Source organism: Oryzias latipes, chromosome 20 (assembly GCF_002234675.1).
Source record: "Oryzias latipes chromosome 20, ASM223467v1".
In the NCBI taxonomy this organism is placed as follows: Eukaryota; Metazoa; Chordata; class Actinopteri; order Beloniformes; family Adrianichthyidae; genus Oryzias; species Oryzias latipes.
The window spans coordinates 9,024,253-9,048,978 of NC_019878.2; the positions used below are offsets into that span (position 1 = coordinate 9,024,253).

Sequence of the window (24,726 nt, forward strand, 5' to 3'; positions counted from 1 at the left end):
AAGATAGCCATTGTTCCAACTGTGAGATAGCAGTGGGTTGGTTTTTTCTAGTGTCTACATTCCTAACCAATGTCAACCAAGTCTTGAATTTTGACCAACCACAAGACAGAACCATTTTGATGTCAGTTTTTGTCCTGCAGCAAAGCCTGACTCACTTCCTCTAGTGGTTTAGAAGAACTCCAGGCTGCAACATGTGAGCATAATCTGTAGAGGGTTTTTTCAGAGTTTTACCATGAGGCGAGAGCCCTTTTAGAGCACACAGGCCTGGTGTTTGGAGGGATTCAGCTCTGTTACAATATGCCTGTGGAAAGCTCTCCAAAGCCAGACTCTGCTTCGTGGCCCTGGCACCGTCTCCCTGGCTCGGTGGCACTTTCCGCTGCCAGCAGCCCAAGCTTGTGGTCGTGTCTGCTCTTCACTGCTCCTCACTCCCTTCATCCTTCCTGCTTTGACTGCATCTGACTGTAGCATGATCAGTCATTGTCCAGTGAAGTAAACCAACATCTGTGTTGTCTAATTAAACAGAGATCTGTACACAATTGATCAGATAAATCAATCTAATAAAGTATGAAATTGCATCATTATTGATGGCTTTTGTTTTAAATATGGGTTGCTTACTATGAATACCCAACCTTACTACTCTTTTTGAAGGATCTGAACACAGGTATTTAAAAAAAATCTGGGGAAATATTTTCCCAGTGGGTGATTCCGTTTCAAGGTAAAATTTAAGTAAAAAGAAAAAATTATCAGGAAAGACAACTTCTTTAAAAAAAAAACTTCTAATTTGAATTCCAAAAATAATTGACCATTTAGCTGTAGTCACAGTGTTGACATTCTTTCGACGACCGAAACTCTTCAACTGTTTTAACGTAATTCCAGCTGATTCTGAATGCTAAATAAAAGAGCTTTGCGTTGATATGCAACACTTAATAATAGTGATGTGCTTACGCAATTAACATAAATAACCGGATTCTTTCGTGGAGAAGTAGCTTTACCGGATGTCAGCAGAAATAAAATCGTTTATTTTTGGGGGGGAATAAGGGATTTATTGATTGATATATTATTTTTAATAACATACCGTTGCTAAAAAACTTTGTACATGTTAATTATTTTAATTGTTTATAAATTATTGTGCTTTTCTTATTAAATGTTATTATTTTTGCTTTTGTCATTGTTTGTTTTTCTTTTACAGTAGAGATTTTTCAAAATAATCAAACTTTTACTTTTTTTTCTGCTCCTATATGCAATGAAACACCTTTTGCTCATGCGTTTAGATGTAACACTGAGGGTAAAATCCACATGTACATAGAGGTGCAACTCTGACATCTATCTTTAATCAGCCCCATGTACCATTTGAGCAGTTACATTATCTATGCCACTAAAAATCCCAACTAAGCATGCATATACCATTTAGCCTGTAATGAACTAACTCAGGCTATAATGGAGCACCCAACGTCTATTTGAGAGCCAATTTTCAGGCACAACCTTGGAGTGACTTTGGATCCAGGAGGATAATTATAGATGGTTCTGGGGGAAGTAGTCAAGTGTTGAAAACAGCCACTCGCGGTCTAGAGACTACTGAGACAAAATCTGCACAGGGATACTTGGAATGCAGAAAAGACACTTGTGCCGAGACCCTGCAGGATGAAAGACGGAAGATTCTTAGATCACAGTTTTTGTTCATCTGACTCTGAACATTCAACGTTTCTGCAGAACAATTTAGTAGACTAAACTTTACAGACCCACTCAGATGAAAACTGTGTTTTTGCCATGTTCTTGTGGCATTTTTCTAAAGATGGAGGAAATACTGTATCTACCGCACTATATAGGTCACACTGGATTAATAAGGTGCACCAGTAATAAATGGTATATTTTCAAACTTTTGTCATAAATTATGCTCACCGAAGTCCAAGGCCATTGGTACCGCCCACAACTCAGAGGCAAATTTTCAATCAACTACTGCCGCTCTGCTGCTTGTTGCTTCTTGCTTCTTGAAAACATTTTTGGTTAAAAACGAAATAACCATAATGAAAAAAAAAAACACTGGGATCGTTTTTGCAACAGATCAAAAGATGATCAGAGTGGGAAACGACAAATTTTACATTAAGAACAGACGATGGCGCTGAACCTGGTGGCTACAACACCCCCCGGCTGAGAAAGGAAAAACCCCTCCTTTGTTACATTAATGCTCGTAGTTAAACCCCAGCAGGGTGTCTCCCATATTCTGTCACCTCCATTTATGGCCTGTCTTATAGAAGCTGACCTGACCCCCCTCCCCCCGAGGCAATGCCAAGACCCCACACACAACCCCACCACTAAAGACACCAGCCTGGTTTGGCAACACATCCACACAATGGAACCAAAGCAGCCCTGACAGCTGTCAACCAGACTTGCATTCTCCTGCATGACGCGAGCACAAACAGCACCACAACGTGCCTCCTGTACATGTGCAGCAAGATGTGTTTAAACCCACACGATACTTTTGGCACAGTTTTGGCAGAATACCATGGTGACACCATGTCAGGAGGTATTTGGTTGTGGGGGAAAGCCTTTCCTGCAGGAAAAGCTGCCAAGAAAATCAGATACTCCTACATGATGAGCTGCTTTTCCTCCCAGCCAGCAGACGAGCCGGGTGACGTGACCTGATTTCTCCAATTTTACATGAAAAAACACAGCAGAAGACAGAGGATGCCTGCTGCTTGGCACTATGGAGTAATGATATTCTTACCCCGGGCGCATGGATGTGTATGTCGCCCTGCATATGCTCTGAAGCTGAATCTGTAGGATTGTCAACAAAAATGGGCTAATCTTTTCCCCACTGGTGGCTCGGCAGATGTACAACAGCGGAGTCACAGCGCAGTCATGCTTTTGTACTTTAAATTTGGTTTTGACAAATGCATTTTCATCTCTTTAACAAGATGAGACAAAGGGTCTGGAAGTACAAATGGAACTCTTCTTGAAAAGACAACCAACAATATCTGAAGCTAAACTCAAATTTGGCAAATAATCCCAAATCAATCCATTTTCTTGGGTTTGTTTAGTTGAAAGTAACGTTATAGTTATCTTGTAACTATAATAAAGTATCAATTCATTTCTTTGATAGCTACCTAGCTTTTATTTTTTAGCTAATAAGAGCTGTAAATAAAGAAAAGCTAATAAGAGCCACTCTGTACATTTAGCGCATTTTCCACATATTAGACTTCGCTCTCCTGCGATATATGTGTGATATATGTATTAGCTATAAACTAAAAAGCTGGCCTAAGTTGGTAAGCTTACATTGAATTAAGGTTGTGTAACATAGCCACTACATACATTTTGCACATGTGGAAAAGTGAGAGAAGTTTTGGTCATCATGTGAAATTTTCACAGATGTATCCCAAATAAACCACGTCAAAACCCCAGAAGAAGTAGGAACAAACCAAGCAGACGATATCTAAATTAACCTAGAAGCTGAACCATGCCGGATTATTGCGCTGCTTATAATATTCTACAGGTGAAATATCTCTGCCTGAGGTGTACCGATTCCTAGTTTTTACACAATGTAATAATATAGAGCAGGGGTGTCCATACTTTTTTGGGATGTAAGCTACTTTTGTCTTAGGGATCTACCTATATATACAGTACAGACCAAAAGTTTAGACACACCATCTCATTCAAAGAGTTTTCTTTATTTTCATGACTATGAAAATTGTAGAGTCACACTGAGGGCATCAAGACTATGAATTAACACATGTGGAATTATATATATAACACTATGTCACTCTAGGTTCTTCATAGTAGCCACTTTTTGATTTGATTACTGCTTTGCACACTCTTGGCATTCTCTTGATAAGCTACAAGAGGTAGTCACCTGATATGGTCTTCCAACAGTCTTGAAGGAGTTGCCAGAGATGCTTAGCACTTGTTGGCCCTTTTACCTTCACTCTGCGGTCCAGCTCACCCCAAACCATCTCGATTGGGTTCAGGTCCGGTGACTGTGGAGGCCAGGTTATCTGGCGCAGCCCCCCATCACTCTCCTTCTTGGTCAAATAGCCCTTACGCAGCCTGGAGGTGTGTTTGGCGTGGTTATATACATAACTTTTTTGATATGTATATAATTCCACGTGTCAATTCATAGTTTTGATGCCTTCAGTGTGAATCAACAATTTTCATAGTCATGAAAATGAATAAAACTCTTTGTATGAGAAACTGTGTCCAAACTTTCGGTCTGTACTGTATGTATATATGTATACATATATACTGTATGTATATATATATATATATATATCTATGTATGTATATACATCTCTATGCTATATATATATATATATATATATATATATATATATATATATATATATATATATATATATATATATATATATATATATATATATATATATATATATAGCATTTTGAGACTAAAATATTGCTTAATAAACATAGTATTATGTACTATTAGTACATAACATTGTTTATGTGCTGATAATTCAAAAACTACACAGTAAGAGTACACAAATCTATGTGAAAAGATACTTTGGTATTAACAGATGAGGCGTTTTATTACAAAAACAGAAAGCAGCAACTTTAGTATTTCATGCATGGATTCATGGATGGCATTTCTAAAGGGCTGCTAGCTCCGTGGGAAGCGTGCTACAGGAAAACGTTGCTTCCTTAGTGGGCTCGGATCCATTGGACGGGAACTGGGGAGGCACGCGGGGCGATCCGGGTGTTTGATTACCCGTTCTGCATGTCAACCAAGTCGCGTACTTCTCGGTGAGGATTTTGATCCACTGACAATTCTTTTAGAAATATATTTTTTCTTTTTTTGCTTATTTATCTTTTGTGGCCTGCGATCTACCCTCATGTCCTTAAAGGTCGACCGGTTGATCACGATCCATTTATTGAGCACCCTTGATAGAGTTTGGTGGCTGTGTGTGCAAATATCTTTCTGAAGACCCTTATAAAGTATTTTAATAGTGTAAGCCTTCCATTGAAAGAAAATAATCACATATTTCTGTTTTTATGCTTATGTTAAAAATTTCACCTTAAAGCAGCTAAATAATAATCTAATAATAATGCAAAAAGTAAAGTTTAGCTCACTATTATCAGAAACAATCACTAAATCAAATTTTTTCTGTCATATGAAAAGATTTTCAGCAATTTTTATATCTGTTTATTTTGTTAAATCTTAAGTAAATGCATATATTCTTAGTATATTCAAAAAAAAGTAATCAGTGATAAATGATCTTTAATTCCAGATGAAGTGAAATTAAACATTTTGTTTAGATTTGGGTTAAAATGGCCCAGTTTATGAAGCTGTTTTGCTACAACAATGAAACTGCAATGAAACAACGAAAAGAGTTATTGCAAAAGTAGAAAAAACGAAACTATTATTTGGATTTAAGAAATCCACCACTTTTAATTAATTGGTGAAAACAAAAGCTAAAAGCTTGTGTTTGCAGATTGCAATCTCCCCGTTCTGTATGCATTGAAGGAAAGAACAGAGCTCTAAAAAATTCTCCAAGAGGGACTGAAGTTCAAAGACCAGGCAGGAAAAACACAAACAACAGCAGCCCATAAATCCAAATCCTCAGAGGAACATCAAATGAAAAACTGCTAGCTGCTGCCCACAGACCTCTGAGCAAGGCGGAGGTGAGCTCCGGTGCTGACTGAAGACCAAACTTCAGCTGACCACAGCAGAGGGCGTCTATAAAGATGCCCACGTGGGTTTCTGCATTTTATTATTATTATTTAAGGCCCACATGCTAAGTAAACACACACACTTGATACACAGACCAGACCAGAGTGTATGCAGGTTGAATTACCCATCTTTACATCACAAATCTAATCTTTTTTTTTACACTTATATTTTTAGTACTTTTTGTTTTTATTACCTACTAACCATACCATTTGATTTTTAACTTCCTACTTCTAAAATCTTTGTAGTCGCAACTACAAAGATTTACGGTAAGTTGCAAAGCAAAACCCAATAATGGCCCTTTGAACACAAACCACCGCTGAATTGCTTTTTTCTTTACAGATAAATACCTTTCTTGCTAGGTTTATCTAAAATTGTTGCTTTTACAGAAAATAATTCACAATGAGGCAGTTCTTTTTGTAGAAACTGGTGGAAAATATGAACAAATCGAGTAAAATTTGACAAAATAAACCTGAAGATGATAACAAATCGGCTTGAGATGAGTCAGGGCTAAACAATGCTTAAACTAAATCCTAAAACTTTTCACCGACAAACTTTTTCACATTGAGACATCGCACACCTCTGGCATCTGAGTGGTTCAGCATCAGTGACATGATTCCCTAAAGATAGTTTATTCAAAATGTGTAAAAAACTATCAAAATCTATCTATGGTTGGACGGATGGACGGACAAATGGTCCGTCCTTAGATACAATCTTTCTACCATCCATCCATCTGTCTGTAGATAGATGGATGGATGGATGGATGGATGGATGGATGGATGGATGGATGGATGGATGGATGGATGGATGGATGGATGGATGGATGGATGGATGGATGGATGGATGGATGGATGGATGGATGGATGGATGGATAGATAGATAGATAGATAGATAGATAGATAGATAGATAGATAGATAGATAGATAGATAGATAGATAGATAGATAGATAGATAGATAGATAGATAGATAGATAGATAGATAGATAGATAGATAGATAGATAAACAGACAAACATATCAATGAACTTATCGATGGACATATCTACGGAGGAACGTATTGGCCTACCTTTAGACATATCCACAAACATATCTATGAAAGTACAGTATCTACACACGTACTGTATCTATATCTAGATATAGAGATATATTTATCTAGATCTAAGGACAGACAGACAAACAATGTCCATCCATTCGTCTATAGCTAGATACAGATATATATATATATATATATATATATATATATATATATATATATATATATATATATATATATATATATATATATATATATATATATATATATATATATATATATATACACTTTTTGAATAGATAGATGACAGAAGTTGATGAAAGGTATATATCTTTTTCTTTCTCTAAATTCCAATTAACCAATGACTATTTCACCTAAGTTTGATATATCCATATCAATTTTTCTGTCTTTTTTTTGTTTTTATTGCCTAAAATGAAACAATAATCCACTAAACTAAAAATAAAACACCTAAATAAAATGGCTTCTTTGAAAAAAACTACCAAATAAAAAAGTAAGAAATGTATAAAATACAAAAGAAAACATGAGTTTAGTTAGTCAAACAAACAAGAAGAAACTTCAAAATAAAAGGACAATAAAGAAAACCTGTCTGTATTATGTTTACATTTTGTCGAAACTGCTTTAAATAAAGTTTAGAGTTATTGTTTTGCCAGAGCAGAAATAGTGCCAGACACAAGCTGTTTGTAAATCTGCCAGAGAGAGCCCAGAAAGTGAGAAGCTGAAGCCTCACACTGTCTGAGAGATGAGAGCAAGAAACTGCAATCTAACAGACCTCAATCTGTGCCCACACACACACACACACACACACACACAGAGTAATTAGTCTTTGATTTCCCCCGGCAGTGTTCTGGTACCAGCGGGGCAGCTGCTGGGACCCGGCTTTAGCTTTGGTTAATTTCACCCGCAGCTTGATCCTCAGCCAGAGCAGGTGCCTGCTTGGCACCTGACCGCTGTTGCCATGACAACCCTGGTTGTCCAAAACTTTCTCCACCAATGGGGTCAGCAGCGCTCCAGTGACGGACAGGCGACGCAGACAAACACTTGAAGCAGCTGAAACGTCCGGAAACAAAGAGGAAAGCACCCTGCACGCTCTTCACAACCCACCTTGTCCACTGCTGTTGCCTAGGATGGACCGCCACCTGGTGGTTCAGAGCAGGCATTGCAATGGCACTAATACAGACGAGGGATTTTCACCACAGCTGCTGATGCAGACACTTACGCTGTAAAAAGCTTTCCTAACTCTGCTTCTCGGCAAAGAAGAGGCTCGTTTGAATTCAACAAAAATTATCGATAAAAACCTATATCCGACCAGTTTTTTGCAAATAATGAAGTCTCTTACCATGCAGAAAGTTTAAAAATGAAAACAAAATAGGCTATGTGCTGTTATGGCCAACTATTCTATTCATTCATTTGAATATCCAATTTAAAAAAATATATTCTTGCCTTCATAACCTGATTTATCCTGTTTCTAAAATTTGCCCATCTTCTAGCCAGGAGTCTATTCTAATTGTCACGTCTAGTTGAAAGCTTGTGCCACATAGGATCATATCAATGCAGCAAATGTTGTAGTAGGTGGTGTGATGTCAAAAGTCATTTATATTTAAAGAAGAAAAAAAAGTTTATTTTACATTTGTCAGTGAATCTCAATAAAAAACTGGTAAACCTGACCAACTAAAATTAGATAAGAGCTAATTAATGCCTTAGCCACATGCACCGGTACGGAGTGTTGCAGGTTTCTGGGTTGTCTAGGCCTGTTTAGGGTTGCAGAGAGGAGGTGCAGTTACTTTGAAAAAGAAAATGGAACGTACCATTGTGCATGTCTATTTTGAATATGTATCAGGCTAATGGAAGTTGGACAGACATTTATAAAAAATGGGTGAAGCTGTCGTACGTTAAGATGGGTGTAGTGGACGCTTACAGACCATGCACAACAGCTGTAGGCACAGGCTGTGCATATAATACTTTACCGTACCGTAGGACCCCTACACTAACTACAGTCTGACTGTCTAATTTCTTAACTTCTACCAATTGGTCTGCACGCGTGTTCCCTATGACCTGTCGCCCTCAGCATGTACATAGATAAAAAAAAACGAGTATGAACATGTTCGAGCTGTCCACGTCCTCGATATTTTATGTGGGCCACCTGTGTACCACGTACACCTTTGCCCGTTTTTCGCCCAAATATGGCCCATATCCGCCCGTAAGGGCAGTTGTGATGGTATTAGTGATTATTACTGTGTTTTTTTAACCATATAGCCAAAATCAGAAAGTGATAACATAAGTCAACTCATCGTATGTGTACATTCTGGTTGCTTACTGATCTCAAATTGATTTTCTATGATACACTGTTTGGTCTAAATGTTTTAGTACAACTCTGAAAACTCAGGTTGTAGACCCCTGACATAACAGGATGCTAGCGTTTCTGCAGCATTCCTCGCTTTGCAGCTTTGCCGCTGGATGTTTGATGCTGGTGGTAAAAAAAAAAAAAAGAAGGTTTAGGACATCAGAGGACTTTGTTTATCTGTGAGCATAAATCAAGGATTCCTGACAGACAAGGACATTGAAATGCTGCCTTTCAGCTCCATTGTTTAGTCTAAACTGCTCCTGATTCATGAAAGGCTCCAATCTTCAGATGATAGAAGATTCCAAGGACTTATATGCAGCTCAAAGTTTAAGAAAATAGAAAAAAAGAATTGAGTTTCATGGACTTTTAATGGATTTCTTTAAAAAAGTTCCTGATGTGAATGGATTCCTTCTACATCTAAGGGTATTTTAAAGTCCAATTCTGACCATCTTTTGATCTATTTTAAAAGCATTCCCAGTGTTCTTTTAATTATGATGTTAATTATGAGCAACCCCGCCCCTTTTCCCTTTACAATTGTGAAATATGGAGCTTATTTCCCACATATTAACAAATAGGCTCTTTTTCAAACAGGACTTTTCTATTTGATCCTGATCTACAACTTTTTCAATAAAGAAATATTCAGAAAGGCAATTTTAAGCTTAATTTCTCTTTTTATATGACACAAAAACATGAATTTTAAAAAACACAATTTTCTTGTGGATGAGTCCTTTTCTTTAATATTATGGATGAAATAGCTTGTTAAATCTGGGCAACATAAACGATTGTCAGTACCCCACTTGAGCCAGATGGTGGCAGTAAAAGACCACAAGGTTACAGGAAACTATCAGTGGTTTCTGAAACCTGCAGGCCCTCAAACAAAGCAGTCGTGTTCATACGGTTGGATGAATAAAGTGGAAAGTCTGAAGAAATGGTCTTTAAGGAGGTGAGCGCGCGAGCGGCAGGAAGAAACGGACTCGCCTGTGTGGCGCAGGTGAAGTGAGATCATGAGAGGAGCGGAGTCAGGCAGGCTGCAGCATGCAGAAATCACTCACTACCTGTGAATCCCATCCACATAATCGGACCGCTGAACCGGTTTAAACACAAACGCACACCTGAGTGGAAGAGACACTGAAAACTTTCAATGGGGTCGTAACAGAGCATTTATCTACCATAACATCTTAAATAAAATAAAAAGGTTCAAGGTTGCATCCGCAACCAAACAGGTGCACAGAGGAGTTGAGCCAACAAAAATGGTTGCCATGTAAGCTGATGTCAACTTTAGGCTTCAGAGGAGCAACACATTCCTGAACCGCATCAAATTCCAGATAAGATCTGGGTTTAAAAAAAACACTATAACGGTAAAACAAGGGGCTTCTTTTTTGTTTTTTGGGAGAACTGTGCTGTCAGCTTCCACTGTGTCTGGTCTGACAGCAGCAGCTGCAGGTCGAGCGGCTCTGTCAGCGGCGTCTGCTGTGCTGCTCAGGCCTGTCAGGTGCTTTCATGGAGGGAACCGGGCAAACTGGCTCCACTTCCCAAACTGTGCACACACACACACACACACACACACATAAAGCTGTTCCACCTGTAAACACAAGTACAGCTGAGCTCCTCTCGGAGATTTCCACCAGGACTTCTCTGGATTTTTAGCACCTAAAGTTACCAAAAAATTGACATTAAAAGGATCTTCGCGATCTAACAACTTAAAGTGCATTGAAATGTTTCCGATTTAGAGATGAAAAATATAGATATTGCAATTGTCATGAGATAAAGAGACAGGTTGTCACCAGGGGGAGAAGGGAGAGAGAGAGAGAGTGTAAAGATGAGGGAAAATTAAAGGGAAACGGCATAAAGCAGGTGAAAAACAGCTGCTCCCCCTTGTGATCCCACCTGATGAGTAACCATGACTCCCACCAGTCCTCATCAGCTGTGCAGCCACACCCACACCCTGCTTCACAAACACCCTACCCAGCACACACACACACCAAAAACCAAGCAAAACCCCCTTTTTTCAGCTCTTGCAGGATCAAATCCATTCTGTGTTCCACAAAAGCTGCAACTAAGTTCGTTCAAAAAGAATTCTCTGAACTAATCAGGTGTTTATAATCTAAAGTGAATGTAAAAACCTTTTGCTTTACTTAGAAGCACTCAAAGAAATTATTGGCTTTTTTCCAATGGAAAATTTTGATCAATTTTTTTCTTTTTGGAAAAATATCAATCGATTCTGGAATCGAACATTTTCAATCACATCGTTTTCCATCCTCAGTTTCTGAAAGACTGATTTGACACAACCTGACTTCAAAAAAGCCCAGCAGAACTGTGGTTTTATTGTCCTGAAGGCTTTTTAGAAAATGTTTGGATTTATGTCGAAATCAAGATTTAATGTTTAAAAAAAAGAAATCAATTTAAAAAGGTAAAAAGAGTAAAGGCGAGTAACTAGTGTCAGTTAACGACTGTCCAGTGTGAACACTGTACGCCATGTTCCAGCCCGTTCTTTCATGCACCACATATGTTCGGTGTGCACGTACATATTGGAGTATTTTTTATTTTAATTTTAGAAACACCGGTTCGAGCCTTGTTAAGGGGCCAGAACCGTTTCGATGGAACCAGTTTGCCACCAAACAAAATCCAAATGGTGCCCATCCCCAACCCTAAAAATACTTCAATCTCAGTGTGTTTTTTCCTATAAATCATCAGGTAAATCCTATGAAGTTCAAAGCCAAACATCTGCTGAGTCTCCTGCAGACCGCTTTGCTCCCATGGGAGGAGGGGAGTGGGACTGGGGTAGAGTGGGCGGTGCAGATGTTCTGATTTTACCCCAAGTAGGGGGTAAAAATAGAACCGTGCACACATCAAACGGAGGCCTTGACGGCAGCGCAGCAGACTCTGCTGTGTCGCTCCATCCAGACTCTCGAAATTCTGCCCACAGCTTCAAAACTTAAGTGTGAGGCTTCAGGAGTGACGCCATGAAAGATACATCAAAGTCCTCCACATGACTCACCCTGTCTTTGTCATCCACCACGTCACACAGCATGTCATCGGGGTCCAAAATGCCTCCATCTCCATGCTCCAACCGGTGCACCTGAACCCAGTAACTAGAGTCCTAGAACAAAACAAAACAAAAAAACACCATAGTATTAGCCTAGAGATGAACAGTAATAAGATCCGATTTACTGCTGGTCTGGGCTTAGGATTTGAAGCATTACATGAATAAAACCCCTCTGCATATGAGCACTAGCAGGCCAACTGAATTAACAGCTTGGAACCAGCGGATTCAATCATCAAGCGGTTCATGTCATGATCCAGTTGGCTGGCAGGAGTGGAATCATGGCGGCCTTTAGGAGGGACGTTAATGCTCTGCTGGACATCCTGCACGCGGAACAAATAAACGTCTGGAAGAAGCGTCACCACAGTGACGACTCGACTGGAATTGAAAACTATTATGTGCGTCCTATAGGTCAGTATGGCCTTCGTTGAGGGATCAGTTTAACACCTGAGCTTTAGCTCCAGTGTTGACGTTCATTAGAGTCTTTAACCGTTTACGGAGTTTAGATCATTCCGGCAACTTCTGATGCCTAGAAAGGCAGCTTTGTGCTGATAATATTCAGTGATTTATGGTCATACTGTGTGGTACAAAACTGATATAATAATCCACTTTTTATCCATTGATTCCTAAGAAAGGTTATAAAGTAAAATACTTGGGTTGAAAGCAAACAAATCTGCAAGACAAACGAAGGAAATATGTTCTTTTAAAAACAATGTGAAAAGAAAAAACAACACATGTCAAACATGCCAAAGCTGGTCAAACCCACAAACTCACCACCAGAATTAAAGTGATTACACAAATGTCGTTTCCTCATTCTAGCACGCCACTCATCCAGATCCTCATGCAGACATGGAACAAACATTCTTTTGAGTAAAACCTTTTAAAAAAACACACACCCACACAATCACCAGAATTAAAATTGGCATTACAGTAGGCAGTTTAAACAGCTAAATTTGGATTGTACCTAAACTGCAGAAAGCTCTAATCTGTCTCTTTAATATAACGCACCACTTCCACACAAACTCAAAGAATTGTGACCAATGGAATAAGATTTGGAACTAGATTATGCACTGACTTCCAAAAACGGATGCACTGCAGACTAAGAAAAGGGGGTTTTAAGTGATTTTAAGTTTAATATTTAGGGTAAATGTATCCTGTAGCAATATTTGGCAGATTATAATGTATATTTCTCATATTTGTTCTTTGTAAGCAAGAAAAATGTGGGCCAACTTTTCTTTTTTCAAGCATTTTTACCAAGAGTTTGGGTTTAAGACGAGTTTATTTTACCAAGATCAACAAAAGACTACATTTTAAAATGTATCTTTAACGTTTTCCTTTTTCCATTTTAGAGTTTTCTGGGGGAAGAGATGGAACAAAGTGCTGGAAAACATAAATTGGTAGTCCTATATTTATTTTTTAAGATTTAAAAAGTACTTTAGGGTCAGTGTTTTGGAGTAATACATTACTTTTTTTTTAACACATTACACATTTTTCATTTCAAGTGTATGTGTAATTCCAACTCTCTAGTCACACCTACTTTTTATAACTAGATTGTCCATCATGAGCTAAAACAACACTTTAAATGTAAAAATACCTTTCCTACTGAAAGTGAAAGTTGAAATATAAAGATCAAATGCTCCTTAACATCAGTTTTCATAAGTACGCCAGCAGTCGGCCAACTTAAGCAGATGGATTGCATCCCATCTAAACACATATGGGCTCAATCAGATGGTGAGCTGCCTGCTGGTGTGGTTGGACAACGGACGTATTGTAAAATAGAATCAGCAGAACAGGAGAACTGACGTGGACAGACAGCAGATCCTCTCTCCTTATTTGGAGACCTGGCAGAGGTGGAGTTAGTCATTAAAGGGCCCGGGGTATGCAGTTTTCTTGGGGCCCCCTGCAATTTCTGTGGTGTCTTATTTTTTTTAAATTCCATTATTTTAAAAAACCCAGAATTTTTTTTTTGTCTAATCATCCTTACTTCCACAAGTTCCCCAGTTCCTTTGATCATTTATGATTAGTTTTACTTAATTTGACTTCAAAAATTCTTGTTTTGTTGTTATTTTTTGCATTACTTTAATCCCTTGAATGTTTTTTTGCATGACTTTGTTTCCCAATTATTGTTTGCATCACTTTGATCCCTAAATTTGTGTGTGTGTGTGGGGGGGGGGGGGGGAGTTGTTTCTAATTTTTTTTTTTTATTACTTCATTTTCTAAAACGTTTGGTTTTTTTGCATTACATTAATCTCTAAAATGCTTTTTTTGCATTACTTTGATCCCTAAAATGTTTTTTCATTTGTGTTTTGTATTATTTTAATCCCAAAAATATTGATTTGATTTTTGCATTTCTTAGATCCAAATTTTTGTTGTTTTGTTTTTTTGACATTACTTTGATACATTAAATGTTTTTTGTTGTTTTCTTAATGCCTTATTTTTATTCCTAATGTTTGTATTATTTTAATTAAAACATTTTTTTTTTATTTCTTTCATCCTGTCATTTGGATTAACGCCAGAGAAACAGCTTGGAATGCAGCACAAAAATGTTTACACAGTTACCTGCATAGAGAAAATGTGTGATACCTTCACAAATTATAAAATATGTAGAGAAATCAGATAATAGGCATTTTTGTGGCTTTAGATGCATTTGCTTGAAAGAAAAAAAATGAGAGATTTTTATGAACAAATTGACTTTCTTCAAAAACCCTGACAGCATTTGAACTGTGAGCATGCATTGTGTCATTAAAAATAGGGCTGAAGTTCGCAGGAATACAAAGCAACACTGCAACATGAGAACAACTACACAGACCTTATCTGTCAACCACAGGGCAAACAGAGAGGATTATAAGGAACCTGTAAAAACCAGTGTAACCTGTGCTGAGCAAACTTCTACCGGCGCTTTAAAGTTACATCAGTGTTGTCAAGTGTTTGCTTATCTCAGAAAAGCACCAAACTGCTGCAATAAACTTCTATATAGTTCCAAATAAGAATTGTTTTCTAATGCCGGGAGTCAATTTTACATTTAAACTCATGGTATTCTTTGATTTCCTTAAATGCTTTTGAGATTTCGTAACCATCTTTAGATGTTAAAACCATAATTAACAATTACACATTTTCTCAACAGAAGCACTGTGCTTCCCAGGAATGTGTGTCCTTAGTTAAACAATACTACATGTCAAGAAAACGAAAAGGATCTTTTAGGAAAGACAAGAAAACTAAGGGTAATTTAATGCGTTACATGTTGTCCTGGTCATTATCTGTATTTTTTCTTAGGAATATGAACTCTTAAACAACTCAGAGTTGATTAAATTGACTGTGCAGCATTTTTTTTTAAATGTTGTGCTTCTTTAAAGCCTAAGACAATGGATATGCTACAGACCATGCCTGAGTAACCAGTAGCGACAGATCTCCATCAGCGTTTGACGGTGGTACCAATAGTAAAGGTTAAAAACAAGAAACATGACGTTTAACAAAGCTGCAATGTGAAACAAAGACAGGTATGCCAACATTTTGCTTGTGCTATAAACATTAAGGCAAAGCCAGCTTAGCATCTATTGATTCTAGTGAAATCTCTGGTATCTGACACTAAACAGAACTGGAGCAGATATGAGCTGATAAGCATTGTGTGACAGAGCCTGTGGAAGAGTATTGCACCACCAGTCAGGTCTTGTCCCAATGACCCATTTAGTGCGTCGCCTCATTTGTTCCTTTATTCTCTGAACGGACAAACATCCTGCCACCTTTGTCTGATTAGGTTACCACCAAAGTGATTCCGCTCTAAAGATGAAGGGGAAACAATAAGATTGTTGTCTCGCACACGCAACCTAAACCCCGATGACAGGTTTTCTGAATTGCCTGATCCTGTCCGAGACCGCACAAATACTGGCTGGCAACCCTGTGAGCAAGTCAGGGAAAGGAAGAGTGTGGGAACGCAGACAAAAGAGATAGCACGTGTCTCGATATGTGTGTTTTATGACTGTTGCATTAGCTCTGGCAAGTGTTGCTGTTCCCACCGGAGGGCCTATATAACTGGCAATACATCTGTGGGCTGCAAATAATCACCCAGACCTCGTGGCGCAACGGTAGCGCGTCTGACTCCAGATCAGAAGGTTGCGTGTTCAAATCACGTTGGGGTCAGTTCTTTTCAGGTGGCATGATGAAGGACAGACTCTCTTTGTCAAGTTGTGTTTTTCAAGTGATGCTAGTTTCTCTACTGGTGGACAGCTCATGAGACAGATGATAAACAAACCTATTTGTTATCTGCTGGGGCCATCAAGAAGCTTTGATAACTGAGAAGTTAAGTAGAGGTGGCAAAAACAATATAAGTTGCCCAACAACAGTCCCACAGATGAACAATGTTGCCTTTCTTTCTTGGTTATTGTTTAAATATTTTCTTGCGTTTCGTGTTCTCATTAAAAAAAAAAAACACTAACCCTTTCCCATCATAAAACTTAACAATGACCAAAAGTAGAGAAAATAAATGCCAGATTGATCATCTTTTACTTTAAAAATCCAAATAAATAGATCTTTGTTGCACCACAAAATACCTTTTTTTATTATTAATGATACATCTGATATCAGTCTAGAACTGTATTTGAAACCAGTCTTGAACCAGCACAGACTTGTCGTCTTTGTGTGTTTCAGGTTGTATAACTTTAGTTAAATTTACTGCTTCATCACAAGAATGAAAGTGGATGATTGTAGTATAAGAATAACACTCACAGGTTTTTGTAATGTCTACCTCCCCCCATCAAAAAGGAACGCTTCAGTGGATCATCTCCTTTGGGAAATGATCAATAGTCTTTTGGTCATGGCAGGTCAGTCAGTCAATGAGGAAGGTTTTTCATACGGTGGATATTCAGAGACTACATGTTATTACTAAACACAATTCAGACGTAATGTCAATCCTAAAAACAAGCTGGCATTTTTCTGTACTACAATAAAATGCATCTTGAAAACATCCGTTCATCTACAGTACTGACATATCAACTCTAAACAGAAGCCTTTGAACCAATTTTTCCCTGCTGTGGGACAGGAATGGTGAGGAAGGCCTTGAGTAACCACCAAAATTACCACACACTACAATCAACCATGCTTAGCTCCCAAAGGTATTATTCCGTCCCACCAAACTTCTGTTTACATATTCCTTAAAATGAAATCTCATGCAACAAAGCTTGGTAAAACGTATTTGCATTTACAACAGTGCATTTTTTTATTGCATTATTTTGCACTTTATTGCCATCTAGGACACAAGGAATGTTTCTGTTGTAGCTGAACCTGACCTAAGAAATAAAACAAATTCTTCTCTTAGTCTAAGCAAGAACGATCTAGGGAATTACTGGGTAAATATTTCATTTAATAAACTCAAATCTCTACAGCCAGAACAGTTAGCATAAAGCTTTATGGGGACTAAATTAATGGGTAGCTTAGAGATGTGAGACTGAGAAGAAGCCAAAAGTATGAGCCAGGAAGGCAACACTGCCAAGTGTACCAGCTACAATTGTTGTCAGTATTGATCTGACATGTAGGTACATTTCCAGGGAGGTGTGTCAGGATATAAACACATGAGCTGGGAAGAAGAAATTGGCAGTTAGCCTTTCTCAAAAACAGGTTTATGCGTAAAACCTAAATCTGATTTTAAAAACTCCAAACAATATGGTGTAAATAAGAACAGGGGGAGACCTCCAGAGAGCCTTCCTTTAGGAATGTGAGTGTTCTTGTGAATTATTGGGGGTTACCCAGTATTTCTACATCTTAACCTCCCTCCTTTTACAGTTTACAGCTCAAGAATGGTTGTGATTTATGGAGCCAATGCTCTCCCCTTTGAGTCATTGACAATGATGTCACCAGTGTTTACGATCTGCTGTGTGAACATACAAACAGCTCCTTTGCTATTTCACCAAAACATCCATTGTTTCTGAGAAGAGATGGAAAAAAAAAGCTTCACTTGGGAAAGAAAGAAGGCAACAAAATACTTGTGGTGACTGAGATTTACCATCAGGAGTCTGTTGGCTTTAATGTTAGTTCACCGAGGGAAGCTTTTTATTAGTATTGTTTTGAGACCGACAAAGTCCCCTTGTGGATTATTGATTGCGTGTTGCCCAAAGCATCTACCTCCTTCAGAGAAATATAACACCTCGCTGCTGAAGAAAAGCAGGCAGCCATGTGCTCACTAGTGACCTGCTGCAAACAATTATTCATAGGTGAACATCAAGCGGGGAAACATACCGTGGCATTTCACTGGAAGCTCAAAAGCCACATTTAATTTTGCCCAATAACTTTAACAGCCGTGTGTAAACTGTGTTAACAAGATATTCACAGGTTGAACGTTTTTAGGAGTCTTAGACACGTAATTGGGTGGTACAGAAACTTTATGATGTTGTCTGGAGGGAGAAACAGCTTTTGCTCTTGTCTACCATCATAGAACAAACGACATGGTGACCAATGAGGACTTAAACAGAGACAGGGGAGTTATATGTGAAAGGATCTTAATCATTAAAGCCTTAGTCAGATCCACCTGGAGGGGAATTGACTTGTACGGGTACTGCAGGTTTTTGGGTTGTCCAGGCCCGTGAAAGGTCGTGGTGAGAAGCAACTGGTCTTAAGAGGAGTGCAGGTGTGTCTTGCAGTTCCCCTAAAGCCTGTTAAAAATGAAACATTTGATTTTCGTGCAAGTGGTAAGTATGTTGTAAAGTATTCTTACAGTGCCATTACGCCACACTCTAGTTGTTAGTAAGGTGGAAGTACTGACCCCTCACCATTAACTGTATAAGAAAACTGTACTGAACAAGTTTGACGTCACTCATAGAAAATGCATTTTTTCCGGCTCCAGCAAAATTAAGCCAATTTAGTTGCCATTTTTCCATGACACGGATGTCGCCATGTTGGAGCTACATGACGTAAGTAAACAATGATTGGTCCGAGTCAGTCTGAGTCAATCTATCTATGCCAACTACTGTCGCCAGTCACCAGTACCGGTAAGCTTGTTTAAAGTCCACATCCCTTCCACTAAAAGTTGGCTCAGGAAAATCCATCAATCAAACCTTTTTAACGTTTGTAGTGGTGATCAGCCGGATGTGCATCCATGTGGTGTGCACACAATATGTGTAGGGGAGTAGGACAGTAGGACTTTCATTGGATGCCCACCTAAACTACGCACTGATTGTCAAATTTCTAAATCTTTGTCAGTCTTCATACAAGGAGCATGCACTTATCACGTGAACAGCGATAAAGGGCTCGTTGCATAGTCTGCTGAATTTGGGAAATTGAAAACAGGAAAAATCCGTACAACGTACCTGCGTCTCACCTACTTCGCCCTTACTTTTCCCTTTGGGTGGTGTAGTAGTGTTCACTACGACTTCTACCTGACAGCATGCCCACAGGAAAAATGCACATGAACATTTCTCTCTTCGGGCAAACCATTCAAGGTCTTCGGCTTTGCTGTTTCATATGGGCCACCTGCATCCGGGCCACCTGCATCCCTTGTACACGTTTGCCCATTTTTCACTCACAGTTCTAACAAAGAATAAAAGCCAAGCCCCCGCCTTCTGTTTTCAAAATTTTACGCAGTTCCTCAAAAGATCACTAAAGGTTGTTCTGTGAACGGACCAATAAGTGAACCACATAAAGCAGGGGTCGAGAACCTTTTTGGCCGAAAGAGCCATGAACACTACATATTTTTAAATGTAATTTCGTGAGAGCCATACAATATTGTACCATCCCTTTCCCACACAGATGGACGGAGACTTAAACTCTTTTAAGGTTGTATCCTCTGGGTATTGTAGACCGTAACCAACGCCGCACAACTTAATCTCTCCCGCCGACAGCGCTTCTCCCAACTTTTTATTCCCCTGCTCCCGCAACAGCCCTCCTATTTCCCCCTATTCGGCCCATAGCTGAACCCCATTGGTCCAAACCCCCCCAACGACAGGCTGAGCAACAGAACTGAGGTCCAATCAACGTCTCTGCTTGATGTGTTTAATAAACTCCGGAACTTAGAACCCAACAGCCACCCAGTCCAACTCAGTCTGCTACAATATGTTTAAAACTAAAAATACAAGTGAATGTGTGCATTTTATGTAATTTCAACACTTTTAAAGTGCAATAAATATGTGGATTCTTTTTAATAATATTGTTATGCTGTTGCTAATAAATGATGGGTATTTCTTAGCATTAATGTGACTTCTGGTGCTGCATGGCGGTTTTGCTGATGGTCTAGTCTGGTTGATACGTGGTGAGTTTAAGCTTCATACAGGTGTTGTGGAGTGGGGGTGTGCATGTGCTGGGCCCGGTGTGTGTGTGAGAGGAGGAGGGAGCGCATGCAGCGGAAGGAAATATTGAAACAATACCCAAGAAAGAAAGGCAAAATTGTTCCTCTGTGGGACTGTTGTTGGGCAACTTATATGGTTTTTTGCCACCTCTACTTAACTTCTCAGTTATCAAAGCTTCTTGATGGCCCCAGCAGATAACAAATAGGGTTGTTTATCATCTGTCAACCAGTAGAGAAACTAGCATCACTTGAAAAACACAACCTGACAAAGAGAGTCTGTCCTTCATCTTGTATCTTGCCACCTGAAAAGAACTGACCCCGACGTGATTTGAACACGCAACCTTCTGATCTGGAGTCAGACACACTACCGTTGCGCCACGAGGTCTGGATGATTAGTTGCAGCACGAGAGGGGGTGAGAGCGCAGAGCGGAAGTGTGTGCATTCATGTTGTGTTTTTCGGAGGAAGGAGAACCGTAATAAAAGAAGGTGTCCCCCCAGAACAACTGTTATTGAGTCTTTGTTAACCACGGTCGGAAACGAAAAAAGAAGTCATCGCGCAGGAAAGGTTCAACACAGGCGTTGAGACTTCCATCCGTTAAACGTGATCGTAGGTTGGTCTGAATGTTCTTTAGATGTGAGAAAGTCTGCTCCCATGCAGACGTGGAGCCAAATATTGTCAGTACAGCAATAATTACACGCTGCAGTTTGTGGTATGTGACGGCCAGCGTGTTCTAAGTTTTGACAATCAGTGCGCGTTTCACCTTGCTGCCTGCGCCCACTACTCCTCCCCTTTTCCTCCCCACATATCCCGTCCCTGCAGCTGCGCGCTCCTTCTTAGAGACGGGATCGCGCAGCTGCAGGACGGCAGTTCGCAGGTTTCCGGCTGGTACAAACTCTGTGATATAACAGATAATAGTAAACTGATAGTGGCGCAGATTTTTTTCTCTCCAACCAAGCACCGCTATTACTGCCCCCCCCCCCCAACGGCATCGCGTCCAAGAAGGACTGGTCTAATGAAACATTCTTTTTATAATTAAAGATTTGTCTGCGAGTCAGATGTGACCACCAAAAGAGCCAGATATGGCTCGGGAGCCATGGGTTCGCAACCCCTGCAATAAAGCTTCAAACATGACTTTGTCCCACCCAACTGCTGCTTTTACTGTGTTAGTGAGGCATAAATCCAGTCAATATGTCCGTATATCACTACCGGCTTTATTTCTCCCAGAATCCATAGGGTGTCGTTTACTTGTTCACCTTAGTTGTCTGCCTTATGTTTTCAGTATTTCTACTTTCCCCCTGTTCACACTAGGGTTGTGCCGATGGACGATATCATCGTCCATCGTGATGGGTGACTGACATCCCGATGGAGAGACCACCATCGTGATGCCACGCCCCCGCCACGTTGCGCGTCGACACCATAAGCCGCGGTTACATGTACAAAATATCTTGATGGGATCAATGGTCGGATTAGAATCCAACCGTGTACATGGGCCCAGAAAAATGTTTTCAGAATATAAAAACGTTCACTAAGGTCACAATTTCGGTCGGAATAAATCATTCGCACACGCGCAGTATTCGCACATGCGCAGTTTGAAAACCGGAAGAGGATACAACTTCCGCCGAGCGGCTTTTTTTCCAAACTTTATTGAAGGTAACAATTCAATACAAAACGATAACAGCGGCGAGCAGCTATATACATTGACATGTCAGCTCGGTAAAATACGAGACGATCTTCTAAACGTTCTTTTAATAATGTTACGGTTATTATCAAACACCTGTTCGCTCATCATTTGAATTTTAATCCGTGTGGTCAGTGCTTTTTCTGAACGTAGCCAGGATTAACAGTATGCTAACACGGGCTAACAACATTAGCTTTGGGTGGCGCTGCACGTAAACGTGTAAGAATAACATCAGCCTTTATTTAGTCGGGACACGACTGGAAACACAAATCCACGTGATTGATTGAATGTTTTCTAAGGACTGAGCGACATTTCTGCTTTGAAGCTCAAACCGCTGTGTGTCTGCTGACGATCCGAACTGTGCTCAGACACACGTTTAGACCCGGTTCTGAGTTTGATAGCTCGTACCCCTAGAGCTGCGGGACGGATCGCAGTCTTAAATCTCCCACACATACCGCTCATGTACCCCCCCCCCCTTCCCATCAAACATAAAGCTGTAAATCTGCCCTCCGCCGGTCCACTCCGCTAAGTGCGGGAGCGGACCACTTCTTTTCTATTTTGCTTGTTACTTTTTCTGTTAAAGTCACTTCCCTCAGTTTATACTGGATCATCGCGGATTAACCATTAGTTGGGAAATAAAATGAAAAAAGCAAAATAACGAATAGCAGTTATATAAGAACGAAAAATGTAAAAATACCCCCCCCCCGACGATGTCATCGTCCATCCCGATGGTTGACAGCAAACATCGTCAACGGCCAAATTAGGGGACATCGCCCAACCCTAGTTCACACAATGTTTCAGTAACTAAATGGCTCAGCTGCTTTCTGTTAAATAATCACCCTCAGTCAGCATGTGCGGTGACAACTCTCAATCCTTAGGAATTTCAAATTCGTCAACAGTTAAAAGCTCAAACTAATGATATTCTTCAGTAATTCGTTAAGAAGTCCAAATGTGTCAAATAAATCATCATCACAGTCCTCTGTGATCTGGTTCAGTTAATGATTAGTAATCTCAGGTTTTCTTCAAAACCACAACTACAAGCTCTACGAGCAAGAACTACATAGAGAGCTGAGCATCTGGTCTGTATAAAAACAGGAAGAGTGTGTACACTTGGGTGTGTACATACTTGTGAGGGCCATTTAGCCACGTCTTCTCTGAGGTTCAAGACTTGCTTTCAAGATTAGACTTAAAATCCAGTAAATAAAGGCTAGGGTGAGGTAGTCAGTTTTATAGTAATCACAGTAGATACACATAGAAATCCCTAAGTATGAAGGGAAACACTGACGTACTTGTGTCTGTGCTTGATCACATGATAAACAGCATGGGCTGGAAGAACTGTTGTGAGGAAATCACATCAAGTTCTCGAAAAAAGTCTTATAATTCCTAAAAATCCTCACTTAATTATTTGCAAATGTACTTTCAAGTGAAATTTTTTCCAACAGAGTCGTTCCCGTTTTGAAACCGTTTACACTGTTTGCACTCTTAAGCTACATTCACAACACCTTCTGCAACACATGTTCAAGCACCACTTCCAATGGAAAGTCTATGTAAAACGTGTTTCGGCCTTCTGCGTTCAAAACTTGTGTTCATGCCTAGCTATGCAAGTTTTTACAGGATGAACTTTGACCTCAGATTTGGTGGTGATAAGCCTTTTAACATCTGCGTTTGTTTTTCAAATGAAGGACACTCTCCGGATAAGATTGTAATTGATCCCCTATTGCAAGGACACTTGCAATGAACCAAACAATTTTTGTTTCATGCCCAAATCGCAACATTTACAGTACACTGCCTAGCCTTTTTAAACTGTAGGTGGCAGATATGCACTACTAAACAATAGAAAAATACGAAAAAGTCCCTCCTTGCTTGTTCAGTGTGAACAAAAATGCGTTTAAAAACGCATGTTCAGCACATTCGTGAACGCAGGTTAGGTATGTGTGTGTACGTAGGTTTAAACTAAATTTAGATTAGATCACAATATGAAAATCTCTGTTTGGTGGCAATCTGGACATCAAACAACTTTCCTAACATAGGAGGAAAGGGAATATAATGTATACTTGAGCAGGGTTAGCCTTAGCTAAACCCCATTACAGTATAAAAAAAGCTCATTGTTTTCTTAATTATAGTTAGTTTCCTTTTCTTAGCCTTAGGTTTTGATTCCCAGATGAACCTTCTAAGCAAGCCAAGAGAAACACGAAAAAACAGAACATCAGGGTTTTGTGTCATGACTCACACGACTCATCTACAGTCTGCAGATGTGGAGCACAAAGGAGGTGGAGGCTGCTTCTGTCGCAGGAATCTGTAATTTATGTATGACTGTGGAGTAAACAACAGCATTCAATCCTTTAAAAAGCAACACTTTCCTGCAGCTTGCGCAAGTAAATTACATGCACTTGCTTCAGTTATGCAATTACAAAATAATCACAAGTTGACCGAAGTAGCCAAAGCGATTTAAGTCAAAATCTATTTGGGGATCATTTGTGTTTTGGCAGAGAACCAAGGAGTAAAAGTTGACCAGCTGTGCAAATGTTGGTCAATTAGTACCGTTGTACATTTCCAGATACAATAATACTAAATAAATGTCTTGATGTCCAATGCCATTATTTTTAACTTTCTTTGCCAGGCTTCATCAGCTTTACTATATTTTTGAATTAATTTTTTTAAATA

The 24,726-nt window shown here is 39.4% G+C and overlaps 1 protein-coding gene and 2 non-coding genes across 4 annotated transcripts in view; 1 reads left to right on the forward strand and 2 right to left on the reverse strand.

Annotated features, from left to right (window-relative positions):
* LOC101161760 (partitioning defective 3 homolog) overlaps window positions 1–24,726 on the reverse strand; it is a 409,623-nt gene that overhangs the window by 362,875 nt on the left and 22,022 nt on the right. For both annotated transcript variants that reach the window (XM_023950354.1, XM_023950353.1), the window contains exon 2: window positions 12,070–12,171. In XM_023950354.1, the coding sequence (XP_023806122.1) occupies window positions 12,070–12,171 (102 nt within the window). The remainder of the gene's footprint in view (window positions 1–12,069; window positions 12,172–24,726) is intronic.
* trnaw-cca lies at window positions 16,180–16,251 on the forward strand. Its single transcript has one exon. It is a non-coding gene; the product is annotated as a tRNA-Trp (tRNA).
* trnaw-cca lies at window positions 20,697–20,768 on the reverse strand. Its single transcript has one exon. It is a non-coding gene; the product is annotated as a tRNA-Trp (tRNA).